We start from the raw sequence: 19292 nt of genomic DNA, 5'->3' as shown, positions 1-19292 counted from the left end.
GTTACAGTTACTATGTCTGTGTGTAAAATGGGTGTAACAACACGTGCATCAAGGGTATAATATGGGTATAATACACAGGTGTAATAATGGCGTAACATGGGTGTAACAGGTATTCATTCGTAATGACATTGTCGTATGGTTGTTATAGTAGAGTAACATGACTATAATAAGGGAGTAAAGATGGTTTACCATGGGTCTAATAGTGGTGTATTCATGTGTAATATGGGTGCAGTAACAGTAATATGGGTGCAGTAACAGTAATATGGGTGCAGTAACTGTAATATGGGTGCAGTAACAGTGTAATATGGGTGCAGTAACAGTAATATGGGTGCAGTAACAGTGTAATATGGGTGCAGTAACTGTAATATGGGTGTAATAACTGTGTAATATGGGTGCAGTAACTGTAATATGGGTGCAGTAACAGTGTAATATGGGTGCAGTAACTGTAATATGGGTGTAATAACTGTGTAATATGGGTGCAGTAACTGTAATATGGGTGCAGTAATAGTGTAATATGGGTGCAGTAACTGTAATATGGGTGCAGCAACAGTAATATGGGTGCAGTAACTGTAATATGGGTGCAGTAACAGTAATATGGGTGTAATAACTGTGTAATATGGGAACAGTAACTGTAATATGGGTGCAGTAACTGTAATATGGGTGCAGTAACTGTAATATGGGTGCAGTAACAGTAATATGGGTGCAGTAACAGTGTAATATGGGTGCAGTAACAGTAATATGGGTGCAGTAACAGTAATATGGGTGCAGTAACAGTGTAATATGGGTGCAGTAACTGTAATATGGGTGCAGTAACAGTAATATGGGTGCAGTAACAGTGTAATATGGGTGCAGTAACAGTAATATGGGTGCAGTAACAGTGTAATATGGGTGCAGTAACAGTAATATGGGTGCAGTAACAGTAATATGGGTGCAGTAACAGTGTAATATGGGTGCAGTAACAGTAATATGGGTGCAGTAACTGTGTAATATGGGTGCAGTAACAGTGTAATATGGGTGCAGTAACTGTGTAATATGGGTGCAGTAACTGTGTAATATGGGTGTAATTTAGAAAATAGCAATCAATCAATTCTTCCAAAATATGTATAAGCTATTGCCCATATAAGGGTTAAAATTATTGCATGATCATGTCATTTGAAGAGCCAGCAGAAGCAGACAGGGACCAATTTAGAGACTGAGCCTACGTTTTTGTCCTCAGGCTTTTTTCTTTTAAGAGCAAAAGAGATGACATGAATCAAATCATCAAATATGAAGAGAGTGACAGCTGTCAGGAGACGTGTGAGATCAGGTGTAAACAACGCTCTACAAAAAGAGAAAAGTTCCAGCTACTTCAAAAACACAAGCAATTCAGTTGAAGACATAAATATTGAGCAAAAAAAAAATGGAGTTTCTGTATTCTTTTGTTGATCCACAAATACTCAAATATGTTTGGTTAAAGTTTCTTTAGCACATGCAACAATTACATTTTGACATGCATTATGTTGCTAAAAGCTCTTAATACTCCAAAAACATTAAAGAAATCTAATTGAAGCAACTTTATTTTAAAATGGTTGTCAGCTTTAAACTTGTGTTAACAATCACTGTCGTCAACACTCAAAAATACTTTAAAGTAATGTGTAAAAGGTCATTGGAATAATCCATTTAAAACATGTGCTTCAAATTATTGAATCAGTGGTTTTAAAAAATACATTTCATTGTGGAGAAATATCTAACTCCCCTAACTCAATGTAGGGTGAACATTATTTCCTTAGAAGTTGTGATAACTCATAAAGGTCAACGGAAACTGTTTGTTGAGCCAAAGTATTAATCAGTGTTGTAGTCAAGGCACCACTTCTTGAGTCTGAGTCTCTCCAGTCACCCAAGAAGAGTCCGAGATGGGTCTCAGTCCAGTCCTCATTACCTGTGTGAGTCAAACCCAGCATACATGGAGTAACATTAGCATTTATTTGAAGGTGTTTTTCCAACTTGATGAATGTAAATCCAATATTTACTCCCATTTTAGCTCCGTGTTTGGCCTCCACCACGTCACAGGGGATATATCTGGAGCTGAATGTTCTGCTATGTCCACCAGCTAGCTGATAATGGTGTCACTGTGCTGCTTGGTGCTGATCAGGTAGTAAACAACTGGAAAAAGTCACTAATGAGAGTGTGACAGTATCAGTGTGAATCGGAATTCACACAATTAGTTTGAAGACGGTTTATGAAATATTTACTAGGGCCTTTTAGGTTTTGTTCAAACACCCCAGTCTTAAGTATAGTCTGCTCAGAGTTCTCCACAAGATACACAAAGAAGGTTTTTATATATCATTGTTTTTATGGCCAGCGAGGCGAAAAGTATGTGCAGCCCTTCTTGAAGCCTCATAAAAAACATATCATTATTTACAGTAAAGCCGGAGGGAGTTCAGCAGAAAAAGATGGATAACAATCATCCCTTACTCCCAACAGCTGCCTGTGATACTACTTAACTCAAAATACACACTAATTGCATTTAGAGTAAGTTTTTCATCCCAAAAACAGGTTTTCTAGTAACATTTATTACATTTTCTGGCTGCTCATAACTGTATCAGACTGAAACGTTTTACAACAAAGAATAAAACATTGTCCTCAAAATTGGCTCTCAGAATTGCATTGTCCTCTCGTGTACATTTTCCAAAATCATATCTGAAATCATTCTGGGATAAATCTGCAACCATCTGCTTCATATTCATCCAAGTTGTTGTACCGTGCATGACCAGAAAGTGTGTGTTGTTGTCCGTGAGCCTTTAATGTTATCTATTTCTGCACATCAAAGCCGTCTGCCCATCCCTCCCTCTCGCTCAAACTTCCCCATCACTTCCTGGCCCAGTGGCTTCAAAGAGCAACTCCTCTTTCAAAATTTGGATCCATGGAGCCCACACAAACATGGCCCGAGCACCTTGATACATTTCCATCTCGCCTTGATGCATAAATAGATGTAAATAGGTGGGAGCAATGGAGGTAAAAAAACATGATGATGAGGTGAAAGTGTCCTTCCTGCTCATGAATTCCCATCAAGATCCTATATTATAAATCATCCCCTTCCTAAACAGCTTCACTTTTTGTTTATCAGCGCTTTAATTTATGCTGTCACTCAAAATCCAAAACAAAGCAATGCACTTATTGACATTAAATCACCTCCAATTATCTTCCAAACAGCATCCCTTCAAAACAAGATCACCTCTTTAACTCCCGAATGCCAATATAGACGGAGAGATGGACGGGAACTGATGCAAGAAATGAGAGTAGGAGGCGAGGAGTAAAGAGAATACTAAGTGAGGGGAGGATGATTAAAGAGACTAGTTGCTGCAAGGCTATATTTATATCTATCCGAGTGGAGCCGGGCTCCAGGACGTCTCTTCTCCGGGGCTGGGACACAGTTGTCTGTCTTCTTATTCTATCAGACGAAGACTTAAATGGATCTGGTGCTTTCAGGGCTCTTTGTGAATTCATCAGAAGTGGCTCTTGCAGCTGACAGATGGAGAGATAGAGGGTTTTTTTTTTTTTACATTGTTGTTTGGTATTACATCTCCCTCTCTGCAGCATTTTCACTTTACAATGACAGCTAGTCCGTCTGCTTGATCCAGCGCTGCAGTTACTCTTGATTAGCTGTGAGATCGGCTCAGTGTCAGTGCTGGGACTACAATATTTTTATAAGCTGTCAAAAGTTGAACAGACCTCATCACTTGAGATATTATGAGGAGGATAATATATCTCAGAGTAGCTTGGAGCAGGACGTACGATATGAAAAATGACACTGTTTGGATCGCTCCTAACAAAAGAGCTGCTGTTGCTAGCTGTCCAGTTTTTAAATTGACTAAAAATGCCTTAAGTCACCGACGAGTGAGCTAGCTGCATCATAAAACTATATTTTAGTTTGGACCAGCCATCTCTAGGCTAGATTTACTTTTGTTTGGACTAGGTGCAGTGTAAAGTGGTGCAGGAAGGAGTCCTAAAACCTGGAAATTAATTAGCATTTTACCAATTCCAGTTACCTTACATGTTTTTTTAAACATGTGTATTGTTAGATGCCTGGAATAAGGTCTGTGGTTGACACAAGCTCAAGAGACTTTCCTGTTTCATCCATGTCTTTGTGTCATTAAAACAATGTACTCTAGCCAGTGAGTAAATGAGACTACTAACCGGCACCACGACGAACATTAGCCACCTTTAGCTTAGCGGTGACATGAAGTCGTGCGATGTGATGTAGTTTGTTTACAGCCTAGCTTTAAGGCGTTAGCTTCTGGCAAATGCTTTTACAAAGTGGTTATAAATATGTGGAGATGATCCTTCTGAATAAAATGTGTAAGTATCATAAAAATGGAGCTTTTTTCCACATTATATTGAAATCCAATGGAAGAATCACATTGGCTTTTTGTACAGGGAGCCTTGGCTATGCTAACTTCCGGGTCTGCCTACACGAGTACGTCATCACTGCACCACTCTATTGGTCTAATGCAAAGCTAGCAGAATCTGAGGAAAGGTGAATCAGGCTGTTTCTGGTCCTCTCCAACCAGTGAAGCCCCTTAACCAGGTAGAAAACACACCTCTAAACTGGGTAAAAACCTAGATTCAGCTAAATTGTACTGCCCCTATCTTTGAAGGGATCTTGCACAATGATGCACTGTAATTTGTGGAACTTAATTAACAGATAACAGGCTATTAACTGAGAAATACGAGCTTTAGGCCTAGTATTTCAGTGTTTGGAAAACATTCCACAGTTAGAGTCATTTATGGTTTGCGATGAGCATGCTGTGTGTGTGTGTGTGTGTGTGTGTGTGTGTGTGTGTGTGTGTGTGTGTGTGTGTCTGTGTGTGTGTGTTTCTATTTCACTCATACATTAGGCTATATATTAATGACTATGCAGTAATGACACTGCTGGGTCAGAAACTGTAATTTCTGTATTTTCTCTGCTGCAGTCTTCTGTGAAACAATAAATCTGACGCGGACTCTGCTGTGCAACACAAACCACTTAATGATCTGGATGGGAGCCCTCCCCCCTGCTCTTAAGCTGTCTTTCTATATGACATGCTGTTTCATCATTACTTTCTGAATAAAAAGTAACTACCCGCTGTGATCAGACTGACTGAGAAGACGGAGCATTAGTTAGTGGATTTAGAAGTTGGAGTTTGTGTGGTTTGAGGTGTCTAGGGAGTGAATTATAGTATTAATAAGTATCTTTCTGCGGGGGAAAAACGATATAATGCAATATAAAAAAAGACTCTCTTTCAGGCCGCATGCTGGTTAAGATGGATGTCATTCTGTGCACTGATCTAAGAGCTCGCTGTTCGCTCTGACCTACATGCACAGAAGGTTCCTTGCCAAACAAGATATCCACTGTAAGGAGAAAAAAAGAAAAAGGTGACACCTACTGCTGACAGGATTTAACTGGCGCCGGCATGAAAGAAAAACTGTTTTTGGAACTAAATCAAAGAGGTGTCTCAAGGAGTGATTTTCAGGCTGTGGTGGTGAAGTACTCAGATCCTTTACTTAATTAAAAGTACTAAAAACACGCTGCAAAAAAGCTCTGGTACAATAAAGTTCATGCAATGGAATTCTTACTTAAGTAAAAGTAAGTTTTATCAGCAAATTTTGGTTAAGGAGATAACTTAAAAGTATCCAATGCAGAAAAATCTATATTTTTTAAAACAACCCATAATTCAAAATAAATTAGAAAAATGAGCTTAATGCTTATAGATGCCATTCAATTATCTCTCAATTGGCTAGATTTATAAAGTAAGCTGCTTTTGTGTAATCTGTAACGAGACATTAGGCTATGTTTTATAAACTCCTGTGTTTCTATGCAAACATCTTGATTTGCAAACTAAAAACATAAAACTAATTAATAAAGCAAAAAGTGGAGCTCAATATGTAGCTCAACATTGCACTTAAAAACAGTACTGGGGTAAATGTACCTTTTTTCCGGCTCAGATTTTATTGATTTATATAGGTATGTAGCAGAGGTAAAATAGGCAAAATAGCTCTTTTGAATTCATGTCAGGCTAAAAATGGGTCTGGAGCTGGTCCTGCTGCCACTGGGAATTAGTCACAGAGACACAGCAAGTGGAGCATGCTGTTCCCGCTGTCACCTTAAAAATCTGTAAATTATCACATTTATATTTTACCTGCTTCTCAGGAAGTCGGATAACAGAATGAGGGATATTTTTACACTCGAATAACAAACAGAACTTATCTCATACCTCCTATTGAGAAGTGTTATAATGTGGGTGAAATTTCTGAAAAACCAAAACAGGAAGTAGGCATGGCTGACATTTTTTTTTGCTTCTCCACCTGTTGATGCTTTGTCTCCACTTCGTCATTGCTCTGTTGCCACGGAAACCCTAGAAGAGAAATGGGGGCAGCGAGTTGAGAAAGTGGGCCTCATGGAGGGGAGGCATCACCGGACATGTTTCATCGTTGTCCTCCCACAAGATTTGTCCCCGAATAGGAAGAGTATGTTTTTTTAATAATCCGCGAGAGTGAAGATGTAGCTCTTTCCATTTTGTTTGACAGAGCTCCAGAACTTTTGCTACACACCGCCCACATGAATATGTACAAACAACAACAGAGGGAGAGGCAGGAGGATGATGTGACAATACCAAATATGACTCAGAGCTTCTTCTTGTTTCCTGGACCGAGCTTTATAAGCGGATTTGAGCTAAAATAATCTGCTTTTGAAATGTTTTCAAATAAAAGTAGGGCTGAAAGATTCCTCAAGAATCTTGTGTGAGTTGATTGTTAAACTGAGGCAAAATGTTTGGATAGATCCCTTCTAAACCAACTCCATCACGCAATACTATATTAAACACATTTTATATATCAAACAAATCATTATTGAAATAGGCAGGGGTCGAGCAAGTTAAAGTTAGCAAGCTCTAGTAAGCTCTTTACGATTAGCTCTTTACTATTTGCTCTTAACTGTTAGCTCTCAACTGCTAGCTCTTAACTGTTAGCTCTTAACTGTTAGCTCTTTACTGTTACCTCTTAACTGTTAGCTCTTTACAGTTAGCCCTTTACTATTAGCTCTTAACACGTTGCTCTTAATTGTTAGCTCTTAACTGTTAGCTCTTTACTGTTAGCTCTTAACTGTTAGCCCTTTACTATTAGATCTTAACTTGTTGCTCTTAACTGTTAGCTCTCAACTGTTAGCTCTTAACTATTAGCTCTTTACTGTTACCCTTTTTACTGTTAGCTCTTTATAGTTAGCCCTTTACTGTTAGCCCTTCACTGTTAGCTCTTAACTATTAGCTCTTTACTGTTAGCCCTTCACTGTTAGCTGTTAACTATTAGCTCTTTACTGTTACCCTTTTTACTGTTAGCTCTTTATAGTTAGCCTTTTACTGTTAGCCCTTCACTGTTAGCTCTTAACTCTTAGCTCTTTACTGTTAGCCCTTTACTGTTAGCTCTTTATAGTTAGCCCTTTACTGTTAGCCCTTCACTGTTAGCTCTTAACTATTAGCTCTTTACTGTTACCTCTTAACTGTTAGCACTTTACAGTTAGCTGTTTACTGTTAGCCCTTTAGTTAGCCCTTTACTGTTAGCTGTTAACTTAAAGCTCTTAACTGTTAGCTCTCAACTGTTAGCTCTTAACTATTAGCTCTTTACTGTTACCCTTTTAACTGAAGCGCTTTACAGTTAGCTCTTTACTATTAGCTGTTAACTTAAAGCTCTTTAATGTTACTATTAGCTCTGAACTTTTAAACTCATTTTGATTTATTTGAGTTTGATGTGTATATATATTATATTTTATTATAGGTGGTCAATGTTGATGTTAGCTTGCTGCACACCCTACAATTAATATTGCTTTTTACAAGAACCAACTTTAATTATATTTCAGGCTAAATGTTAACTTGTTTTGTAATACTTTGTCAGGACTATCCTCACATGCAGCCTTAGTTTTGCACAGCGCCTTTCCCTATCAACTGGCTGCATGCCTCGCTGTTAATAGAGCTAATCTCTGAGTCTGACGCCTGCAGCTGTCTGCGGGCGCCTCGATCCTCCCTCCGCAGGAGATGCTCTGCTGGTCCTGAAGGGAGCTTTTGTGGATTAAGCTGGCACACACATGTCTACAACCGTAAGAAGATGTTCAGGACACAAACCAGAATGTACACACTTGTTCTCAGTCAGAGTGATCAAATAATATAAGATCAACTGATGTGAGAAGTCATGTTTCTGTGTGTTTCTGTGTGTTTCTGTGTGTTACTGAGTCACGTCTTTTGAAAGGAAGAGGGTCAACAGAGCAGAGGATGAAGCCTCCACTATCCAAAACACACTATGTCCCCATTGATTTATGTTTCCTCTAACACAACAGTGATCAATGCAATGGCTTAACATGACCTAACCTAGGTCTTAACTCCAAACACGGGAAAATAAAAACACTTTTCAAAAGAGGAACACACTACCTCAAGGTCTTCTCTTCCTCAGGTGCCCCAGACACACTTTTCTTTGTCATATTTGTGATTCTGATAAAGCAGTTTTGTTTAACTCAATGTAAATGTGCTATTCACACATCATGACCTTCTCCTACATCCTCCCACATCTTTAATTATCTATAGACTTTCTCACTGTAAAGCCTGCTGATTAACTATTGCTTTTATTTGCAGGCTCTCCAAAATAATCCTCCCTAACATCAAACACAGGTCAAGAGTTCTCTCCTCTATTAGAGGTGTAAAGCGTTTCATAACGGTACGATATTATATAGATTTTTTTGAAAGCTATACAATATTTTCCACCATCTCAAAGATGTTAACGCTTTGTTCTACGACATAAAAAAGTGTCAGTAAATACCCCACAATGTCTGAAGCTTAAAAACTTTAGCCGTCTTTTGCTTAGCGATGGTGAAGTGAAGTCATGTGACCTCGATGTAGTTTGTTTATAGCCCAACATTAGATTTCTAAAATCATTAAGTGGTGTAAATATCTGAAAATTATCCCGCCTTAATAACTTGCTTTTTGTCGAAGGAGCACTTGCAATGCTTTCTTCGTATGTAGGAGTTTGAAAGATAAGGACAGGCACATTACATCACTTTTATACCACCTCCTCATTTACTCCTTTCCCAGCTAAGACTCTCCATGAATATTCCTCACAGCTACAGACTGCATCCCCATGAGAGCCGTCCATCCACTGAACACATAACACATTAGTGTGTATATGAGCAGCTTTAAAATGTGACTCAATACCAAATAAAAACAACATTTGTGTGTAGGAGGAACCTGTTGAAGCCAGAGAAGAGGCGGCCGCAACACGAGGGAAACTGAACATAATTCATGTACTTGTTTATTGTACTTTGCATAATGTAATACTGTATTTTTTAATACTATGTTTAATTAGTATGAACAAAGAGAGACCATAGTTGGTGCCATGGTAAAGATCAATGAAGATCAGATTAAAGATTAACATGGGTTTGTTTTTATAACAGGGTTTTTATTTGTCATAATTTGTCTCAGTCTCACTTAGATCTAATATCAAATGTTTCTCGGTATATTGAAGTGTCAAAATAAATGTAATATTTATTTTTCCGATTCAGCAAAGTGTTCCTGACTTCCACCTCTAACATGCAAACACACCCCTGCTGACACACACACTCATTACGTTGACAGCAGCAGCAACAACAAGGAGGCGAATCATTAGGAGCGACAGCACAGAGACGGTGTCAGAGCCGGGGGTTATTATAGGGGTGAATCGCTGTTGAGTAAGAGCTGCTCGTCCCCTTTTTTTTGCATTATACTGCGCACCGTGACACTACTCGCTGCTCCATTAAAAGATATAAATAGCAACAAGGGCAGACAAGAAGCAATAAAAAAAAACACCTAAACTGAACCCCTGGGAACATGGGACTAACTTATTTTCTATCCAGGACAGAGGGAGGAAAGTTGCAGCAGCAGACTCACAATGATTTAAGAGCAAATGACGCACAGATAGGAGCGCTGAGCATGATGAGTGCTGCAATACATCCTGAAGATATGTGAGCTCTCAAACGTACTTCGAAAAGCAGCAACTGATTAAACTGTATGTAGTGAAACAAGGGATGAAAAGTGACTGTCGCCACAGATTTCTTTATGAAATTGTCACTGGCAGAGCTGTGCCTTCAAAATGTTTTACACAGTTCATTCTCAGTTGTATCGTGCCTTCATCTGCTTTACGGTTAGGTAATACATGGGACATTTCTATTTTACAGGATTCATGTGGTTGTCAAGTGACCTTGAAATACTGAGGCATGTACGGTTTGAACCAAAGCTTTCATTGAGCTGAATGCTAACATGAGCAACAAGTGAACAGCCTGAAAAAGTAAGGCAATAGGGACGTGTCTTTAGTGGTAGAAGTCTATAAGAGCATGCATTCACTTGATACTTGATTTAGTACCTCGTTTAACATTTTCAAGACGAGTTTATGGTCTCAATTGTATGTGATAGGCTAAGAGGCGGGACATCTCTAAGCAGTTGACCAATCACAACAGAGCTGGCCAGATAACCATTCACAGCAGACTGGGCTGTGGTTTCAGACAGAGGGTGAAAAGAGGTGCTGCAGCACAGGCAGTATGAGAAGATAAGAGCCTTTTTAACATTAAAGCATGGAGACATGTTGCAGAAACAAGATACAAATATGAACCTGAAAATGAGCAGAATAGGGCCCCTGCTACCCATTCTGGACCAAAAAGGTGGAAACTACTGAGCAACATCTCCAGAAACTCGGGCTAAAATGATAAATATTCAAGCAGAGTCCAAATGCTACTTGAAGAGCTAACCTTGTCAAACACATCAAGAGAATATAAATCCAATATATGATTTTCAGCTGTCATCACGGACCCGTAGGTGAATGTATGGATCAATACGCAGAGGAAAAAAGCACTCAGTTCATCTCCTGTAGCATCCATATGTATCAGGCCACACTCACCCCTCACACCACCTCCTCTGCACATGTTTCCCACAGATCAAAAGAACAGGTGATGTGTGATATGGAAATTACCCAAGTGATTGGCCACGAGCCCTCCTGCTCAAAGGCAGCACGGTCCGCCTCGTAACATCTGAGGAGATCAACATGAATAGTGATCGCTCCGTGATAATAGCTCAAAGGAGACTCGGTTTTCTGTATCAAAAGGTAGCGGAAGGGTTATAAGCAGCCCTGCGTTCACCAAACCGTCTGTAACGGATTACACAAGAACGGAAATTATCCAACAGTTTGCAGCTGTTGACACTTATTTTCCGAGTCAAATGTGAAAACCACAACAACAACTTACATCCTTACTTCAACAAGATTAACTCTTTCAACTTTGGACACTTCTTCTGTTTAAAATATATTTCCCCTTTTGCTGAACTGCTTTGATCTTAATGATCTTTTTCTTGTTTCAAACTTGAACAAACTCTTAATCCTAAACCTGTCCAAATATTCTCCTCAAAAACATCATGTTGGGATATGTAATAAACCCTTAAACCTTAAGGGGTTCAGCTTTTTCCATATCCTTCACAGTATGCATACTACTACTGTAGGTGCTCTAAATGGCGGTGAAGGCAAAGAGAAGAGGAATTGAACACAATAACTCTCTACAGTAGATTTTAGGATGCAAACATTCAAAGAAGGTATATTTTCAGCAACATGGCGACATCATAATGTGACATCATGAGGTTTGTCTCGTAAAAACTGGCTCCACATTAGTCGTCTCCAAACAGACGATATTGGAAAACAGCTGCTTGATTTGGTTATTTGATGAATTAATCATGAATGATTGTGATGATGGTTTCTGTGCACGCTGAGCCTTTATGTAGCAACAAACTCGGTGTATCATGGAAGCCCTAAAGAGCTATCTATCAGGCAGACTGTAGATTAGATATGGAAAAGCGTTTGCCTCTTTATAAAGCAGAGATTTTCTCATACGCAGATGCATTGTGATGTTCATGCTGTTCATTCATATCGATGATGAATGGAAGATTGTACAGCGCTGCTTACAGGTGAATTATGGGACTCCTGCAAAGGGTTTTTGAGTTACAACAAAGATTAGATAAATTGGGTTCAATCAACCACATTCTGCTCTCCCTGTTCTTTATACTGAATCATGTTCAAGAGTGTCTGACAGCAGGGTTTTGTCTTAACCAGGTAACAGGTATCTGTCGCCGTGAGCCCTCATATAAAAAAGGCAGATTTCCCTCGTACAATTTAAAAGTGATGCCAGAAAACAATATAACGGTATAATGACTCCAGAAATATGAAGATTGTGTCAAATAGAGCGTCAGACGGCAGAGAGAGAGCTTTGTTTTTACGGAGCCCCGTCATGTTCTTGCGGGAATTGATTTATGTTATATTCAAGATCAGCACCCTCATACTATATGTTTCAAATAAATGCCCCGTGAAAATGTAGAAGACACATACAAATTCAGAAATGCCTCACTGTCCAAGGAGCCTATTCATGTATCTATTTATCTATGTTCAATCAGCTTACAACCAAGCATGCAGACTACAAATAAAACAATGAATGAATGGATTAGTTCATAATCTTTTCCTTATATGATTAATTCATGTCAAACATTCTCTGGTTCCTTTGTCTTTGCTGCTTTTATAATACCAACAAGTATGGAAATAATAGCTCTTAATGATATCAGGACATCTAAAATAAACAGACCTTAATTGGCCCTTAAGGAAAACAAGCCACACGATGTTCCTCTGAAGAAACGGCACTATTGAGTTCAACAGAAGTACTTCAGCAAATAGAGCAGTACGAAGAGTCCCTCTTTGGCAAGAGGATAAAACAGGCCATTGACACACACACACACACACACACACACACACACACACACACACACACACACACACACACACACACACACACACACACACACACACACACACACACACACACACACACACACACACACACACACACACACACACACACACACACACACACACACACACACACACACACACACACACACACACACACACACACACACACACACACACACACACACACACACACACACACACACACACACCACACACACCACACACACACTGCAGCATTATCAGTCTCTCTGGTTTTACTATTTGTAGATATGAATGAGTTAAATTATTATTATTTGTTTTGTATTCTATTAACTACTGACAACATGTGTTGGAATTCAACAGAAACATTTTGAGTGGTCTCTTATTACCGGAGCTACATATATATGTATGAATTTGTATATTCCATATTCCTTGTGGCTTCTACCTCCCTCTCACTAACAAGCCAGGCGTATCAAAGAGACCAAAGGCTGCTGATGAGCTTTGAGCTCCGCTTAATTGGATGCGGCTCAGGCTGTATCTGTAGCAGCAGCGTGAATGGCCCAGGGAGAAAAGAGCTGACCGCCACACACACACACACACACACACACACACACACTTCCCTTTCAAACAATAACAATGAAATAGCTTCATGTCTCTGCCTTGGTTCACCTTCTCTGTTAATGGCAAGTTTCTCGCTTTGTTCTCAACTTAACATCTAATTAACATCTTTAATCTGTTGCTGAGTCTTGTGAAAAATAAATCTGCAAAGTGTGAGAATTTATCATGCAAATGCAATGCAATCAATGTGAAACAGGCTATTTTTAGAGTCTGGCTGAAGTGCATCTACGCTAAGGCGGGGCAGCGTATGTCAGCATACTGTAGCTTCATCCAAATTCATAAAACATGGGAAACTGCACCAGGAACGAGTCAGTGGTCCTGGGGTCTCCAAGTCTGCAGGTCTCACATATAAAAAGACAAGTTTGAAGAGACCCCCCCACTCGAAAAGGTGTTTACGTATGTCTATGTCGTGAGATGACTACACTGTTTCATTATTGAGGGCTTCTACATATTTCTACTGCAGTGGGATATGACTGTGCAACCTCTTGAAATCTGAGATACACACAAATCACATCACACACACTTCAATTACTGTCTGAATGCAAGTTAAGATTGACACACCTTCTTAGGCTTTAAATTGAATGACTTATCACATGCTTTCAATACCTATTGACCTCAATGTCAAGGACCAACATGACATAGTTTGTATTACAATACTCATACACTGGTTTGAGAAATGACGCAACAACGGGACACACTCAGGCAGCAAACACACACCTGCCTTTAAACACACACACCTGCAAAGAAGCCTCCTCTGCATTAGCATAGTGGAAGTCATGACATGCTAAACATGGCTGTGTGAAATTGTTGGATGTTAACCTGACGCTGGAGCTTCCTAAGACCTTCTAAATACCATTAGATATTATTTTACTTTTCACTAAACAGTGACGCCTAGCTAACAAGCTAACAAACAAAGATGCTAACTGCACTTACCAGGCTGCAAGTTGCCGAGTTTGTTGCACATCAATCTTCTGATTTGAGTGAAGTAAGACCGAATCTATAGTACTGTGACTCTTAAAGGCAGGACCTCTGAACTCCCCATGATGCGCACTGCTCGCAGGTGCAGAGGTGCGCGTGGTCAGATCCAGAATGTATCGATGAGGAAGAGAAAGAAAGTAGAGCTGCTGCGACCTCAACTTCTGAGGTTTCTACTACTTTTAATGTGGAAACTCTGTTAGAAAAAAATAGTAATCATGGCAGAGGATTTTTACATACTGTGACCAAAGTTTAAATGAAGACTTTGAAGGAGTAGTTCGACTCTGTGGGAAATAATATCGACTTTCCTGTCGAAGTTAAAAGGGAAGATTGATACCACCAAACAGGCAGGCAACTGTAAATCATCAAACTCTCTAAATAACTTTATGTACTTTATCAGACTCATCCATCAAAGTAACTAAGTACATTTACTCAAGTACTGTACATAATTACAACTCTGAGGTATTTAGTAACTTTCCTGAACATAAACACATGATATGGTATAAAGCAGTCCTGTAGTACTTCCTGTAGTGTTCCTCATTGACAGAATACAGGACTAAATACTCTATAAAACAGGATATTGATAACTTTTAGTTGTTGTACTTTAAGTATATTTTGATACTAATACTTTTCTACTTTTAAAGTAAACATTGCACTTTTTCTTGTAGTGGAGTATTTTAAGACCATAGTGTTTTTACTTTTACTTAAGTAAAGGATCTGAATTTAATTTTTCTGAAACTGCATATTATTATCCATTGGTTAAGATATCCAGCAGCAGTATGTAAAGTAACATTTAAAACACACTACCTTTACCAGCTGTGATAAAAACATGAATCAATAATCACAATGACTGTAACTATGATTAAATACGATCAATTTACTTTTGATTTACGTTTGGATACCAATGCTTTTGTACTTTTACTTTAGTAAGATTTTCAATGCAGGACTTTTATTAACGATGTAGTTTTTTATTTAGATGTAGTACTTCTTCCACCTCTGGTTCTTGTGCCTGTTGGAAGAAAAGGTGAAACATCTAAAAAAAAAAAAGGTGACACTAAGACGCCTGAAATGATGCTTATGAACCAGAGGGTGGATCAGAGAAACCTGTTAGTGAGAAAAACACCTGCAGGTGTGGAAAGAAATAAGGTGACGAGGAAGCCTCTAAAATGCATCATTAAGTTAAAAAAAAACCCTCTCTGTGAATTACTAAACTGAGGCAGAGCTATCGGCTGCAGAAACAACTTAATTACGTTTGTACTTCCTCAGAGATATCACCTCTTCCACCACCTTCAGTCCCACATCACCTCTCCCAATAACTGCACAATTTAAAGTACATTCAGTACTCATAATGCCGAGGCTGTAATCTTAAATCCAGTCTGCTTTCCACATGAACTGAGCAGCACCAAGTCCCCGGTCTTGCTTCATGACAGATGGCTGTGTTGCACTGCCACGGCTCTATTGTGTTGTAGAGCAAGTTACCAAATCCATCAGGGCGCACAACAGGCCTTTCAATAATGAATAAGCCACAGGCAGAAAAGCTAATAACTTAGAGAAAGGCCAGTGGTAGTGAATTCCAATAGGACAGCTTACAGGCTGCCGTCCAGAAAAGGTGCAGGCTGATATTGAAACTCAGCCACTGACTTAAACGGGTTTGTTTCCCCCCCGCCGCCTGCTGCTGTGGTTTGCTTTGATTCCTGCAGAATATAAAACACAGCTGGGGGGGGGGGGGTTGTCACAAAGCTTTTAAAGGATTTAGCTGGATAATTTAAAAAATGTTGCAGTATATGTCCTGAAATCAACAGGCATGGCTGTTTTAATCCTAAACATACCATACAAGTTGTTTTCTGCTCTAATCCTACGCCCCAAGTTTGAAATGAGACAGTGAGGGAGGATGGAGACACAACAGGATTTCTTCACTAGGCTGCGAAACCTCACTCTTTTCAAGAAGAGATCAATAGTTTTCTTTCCCAAATCCTCTGTCCTCCTCCTCCTCCTCCTCCTCCTCGCGTCCTTCCTATCTCGTTCTTCGATCTCCTCTCTCACCGGACCATCTGTGTGGTGACGCATGCAGAGGACAGAGGGATGCTAACCAGCACTGCGCTCAGCCAATCAGGTCATTCACCAAACCTCAATTGACTGCTGCTCCAGTTTCCATGGAGAAGAAACATCCAGCAGGAGGGGAGAGAGGCAAAATAAATCAATGATTCCCCCACAGGCCTGGCTCCGGGTCTGTGCTTGGACCTGATGTTTGCTGCATTAGAGATAAAGCTGGATCGTGTGGCAGCAGAAGAGGAAACGGTGTGCTCTAAGGTAGCTTTTGCATGGAGAATATGAAAACTGGATGCATGTTTAGTCCAGCCTCAGCTCAGGTTGTGTGACAACACTGTCCTCTGTGGTTTGAGTGGAGCAGTGAAGTGAAGCTGCTTTCTATTCTGAAACCAGGACCGCCAAGGAGACACTGATCGGGCCCCTGGATCGGATTCAACCCACCACCCGTATGTCATATATACGGGCATGCATACACAAGATAAGCAGACATACTGTATGCACAACCAGATGTAAACACAAGGGGGGGTATGGCTGCCACCTGTTGGTGATTCTGCTAAAGTTCACCCGGTCACCTTGCCTTTCCCTCCGTGATGCTGCAGCAGACTCATTTATCCTCTCTGCTGCCGGGGACGCATGACTCAGAGGACTCGCTGCATTTTCATGCTACAGGAGCTTAGCCACATCCCCTGTACTCCAGCAGAGGAGCAGGTTGTTGTGCAGATAGACGGTGCATGGTGGACAACTTGAAATGTCCTTGAGTAGATTTAAATGATGCAGTAAGAAGATGGACGGGTAAGAGAAGATCCTTTTTTGTACCTGCTCAAATCATTTCTCATTGATGGAAGAAAGTATCATCTTTCACTAACAGTCATCTTCATGCTTTTTTTTCAGTGACCCCGCTGGACATGTTGGGTTTCTTATCCTGAAAGGACACTGAGGAGACGCAGATGAGCAGAATGCATCTCAGATCTACATTTCCCTTCATGATTGTTACATTATTTATCAACTAAGTCCGAACAAAACACTGAGGCTCTTTACCTTAATGCTCAAATCTATCATGCAAATAGTTCTTCAACGCTGAACGTTTTTCAGAGAGACCGGTGACATTGAGCGTGCAGAAGCAGACGGACTTGAATAACTTTAGGAATATGAAACAAAAAAGCTCATTAATGAGTGTCCAGATGTTCCAGTTAATGAAGGCAGTGTGAAGACTCGGTTAGGCCAGATGTTAGTGGAGATTAGAGGCTTTATCTCACATTTCACATTGATGGTGCAACAAAGGAATGTATCTATAACCCTACCTGTGGATTCACTGTGGTAGAAAAAGCTTCACATCCAGAAATACTCACATCTCACACACACTACCTGATGCCATATTCACACACACACACACACACACACACACAAACACATATAGATCTACAGTTCACACTCTCGCTGCTGCCTCTCTCTCTTTCCTCCTGTTGCCACAGCAACGCAGCACTCGTCTCCGTGTCTCGGTGACAGCACATGCTCCCATTAAAAAACCATCGGAGGAACAACGCACTCTCTCTCACACACACACACACACACACACCACCATCTACTGTAGGGGCTCGCATACAAATCAAAACACCGATAGGGATACAGGTTACACACACACACACACACACACACACACACACACACACGTTCCAAGGTGAACTCCTTGAGATGATGAAGAATTAATGGTGTACTTCTAATATGCCTAAACACAAATGACAAAATGGAAATACAACTTCTTTATGAAGTCATTAACACACATGAAGAAACCCTTACACGCACACACACACACACACACACACACACACACACACACACACACACACACACACACACACACACACACACACACACACACACACACACACACACACACACACACACACACACACACACACACACACACATACATACATACATACATACATACATACATACACACACACACACACACACACTACATTTAATTTAAGTTTACTTTTCAGTTTTTCTCACGTGCAAAGAAAACACTAATAGGATGCAGGTTTGACACAATGTCCAAAATATGAATCAATGCACATACAGCTGCTTTATAAAGTCATTTAAGAAACCCTCTCACACACACACACACACACACGCACACTGTCTGGTCCCTACCTCACAGTTGCGCCCGGTGAAGCCCTGACTGCAGGTGCACATGTATTCCCAGGTGTCCTCCAGCAGGGCCAGGCAGACGCCCCCGTTGAGGCAGGGTCGTCCCTCGCAGGGGTCCGGACGAGGAGTGGCCTGGGTGGGGGTGGGCTCTGCCGGGGCCGGGGTGTCCGGTGCCAGCTGGAAGGCGGAGGGGACGATGCTGCTCCTGCTGCTGCCCAGGAGGAAGAGGAGGAAAAGGATTGGAGGAGCCGAGGAGCTTTGGATCATCTGGGAAGGACGGTGGCACATCCCCATCCTCTTTGGTTTCTCCTGCTCTTCTTCTTGTGTGAATTTTTCTCCTGTTCCCACAGAGTTCAAGCAGAGAGCAGTGTGTGTGTGTGTGTGTGTGTGAGTGTGTGAGAGAGAGAGAGAGAGAGAGGCTGTTGAAGGATGTGGAGCCTGAGTGGTGCGCAGGCAGAATGACTGAGAGCAGACTGCCTGATGCTGTGGAGGCTGAGGGGGGAGGCAGGAGGAGAAGGGGAGGGATCTCGGCTCTTTTCTGCCTCCGAGTCATAGTGACGATGATAGCTGACGACACCAACCCACCACACACACACACACACTCTTTTTAGTGCAGAATATCAGGGGAGCCAGTATGCACCCTCCTCATTTAAGAGTCTCATCATCCATAACCTCTCCTTGGAGTCGGACTCTCAAGGTGGGAGCAA

At 40.7% G+C, this 19292-nt stretch overlaps 1 protein-coding gene across 1 annotated transcript in view; it reads right to left on the bottom strand.

Annotated features, from left to right (window-relative positions):
* dner (delta/notch-like EGF repeat containing) overlaps window positions 1–19028 on the bottom strand; it is a 55593-nt gene extending 36565 nt beyond the window's left edge. Inside the window, exon 1 of the mRNA XM_063907383.1 lies at window positions 18589–19028. Coding sequence (XP_063763453.1) covers window positions 18589–18879 — 291 coding nt within the window. The 5' untranslated portion in view covers window positions 18880–19028. The remainder of the gene's footprint in view (window positions 1–18588) is intronic.
* Between the last annotated feature and the right edge of the window lie 264 nt (window positions 19029–19292).

Source organism: Eleginops maclovinus, chromosome 18 (assembly GCF_036324505.1).
Source record: "Eleginops maclovinus isolate JMC-PN-2008 ecotype Puerto Natales chromosome 18, JC_Emac_rtc_rv5, whole genome shotgun sequence".
In the NCBI taxonomy this organism is placed as follows: domain Eukaryota; kingdom Metazoa; phylum Chordata; class Actinopteri; order Perciformes; family Eleginopidae; genus Eleginops; species Eleginops maclovinus.
This window is presented reverse-complemented; position numbering and strand designations above follow the sequence as displayed.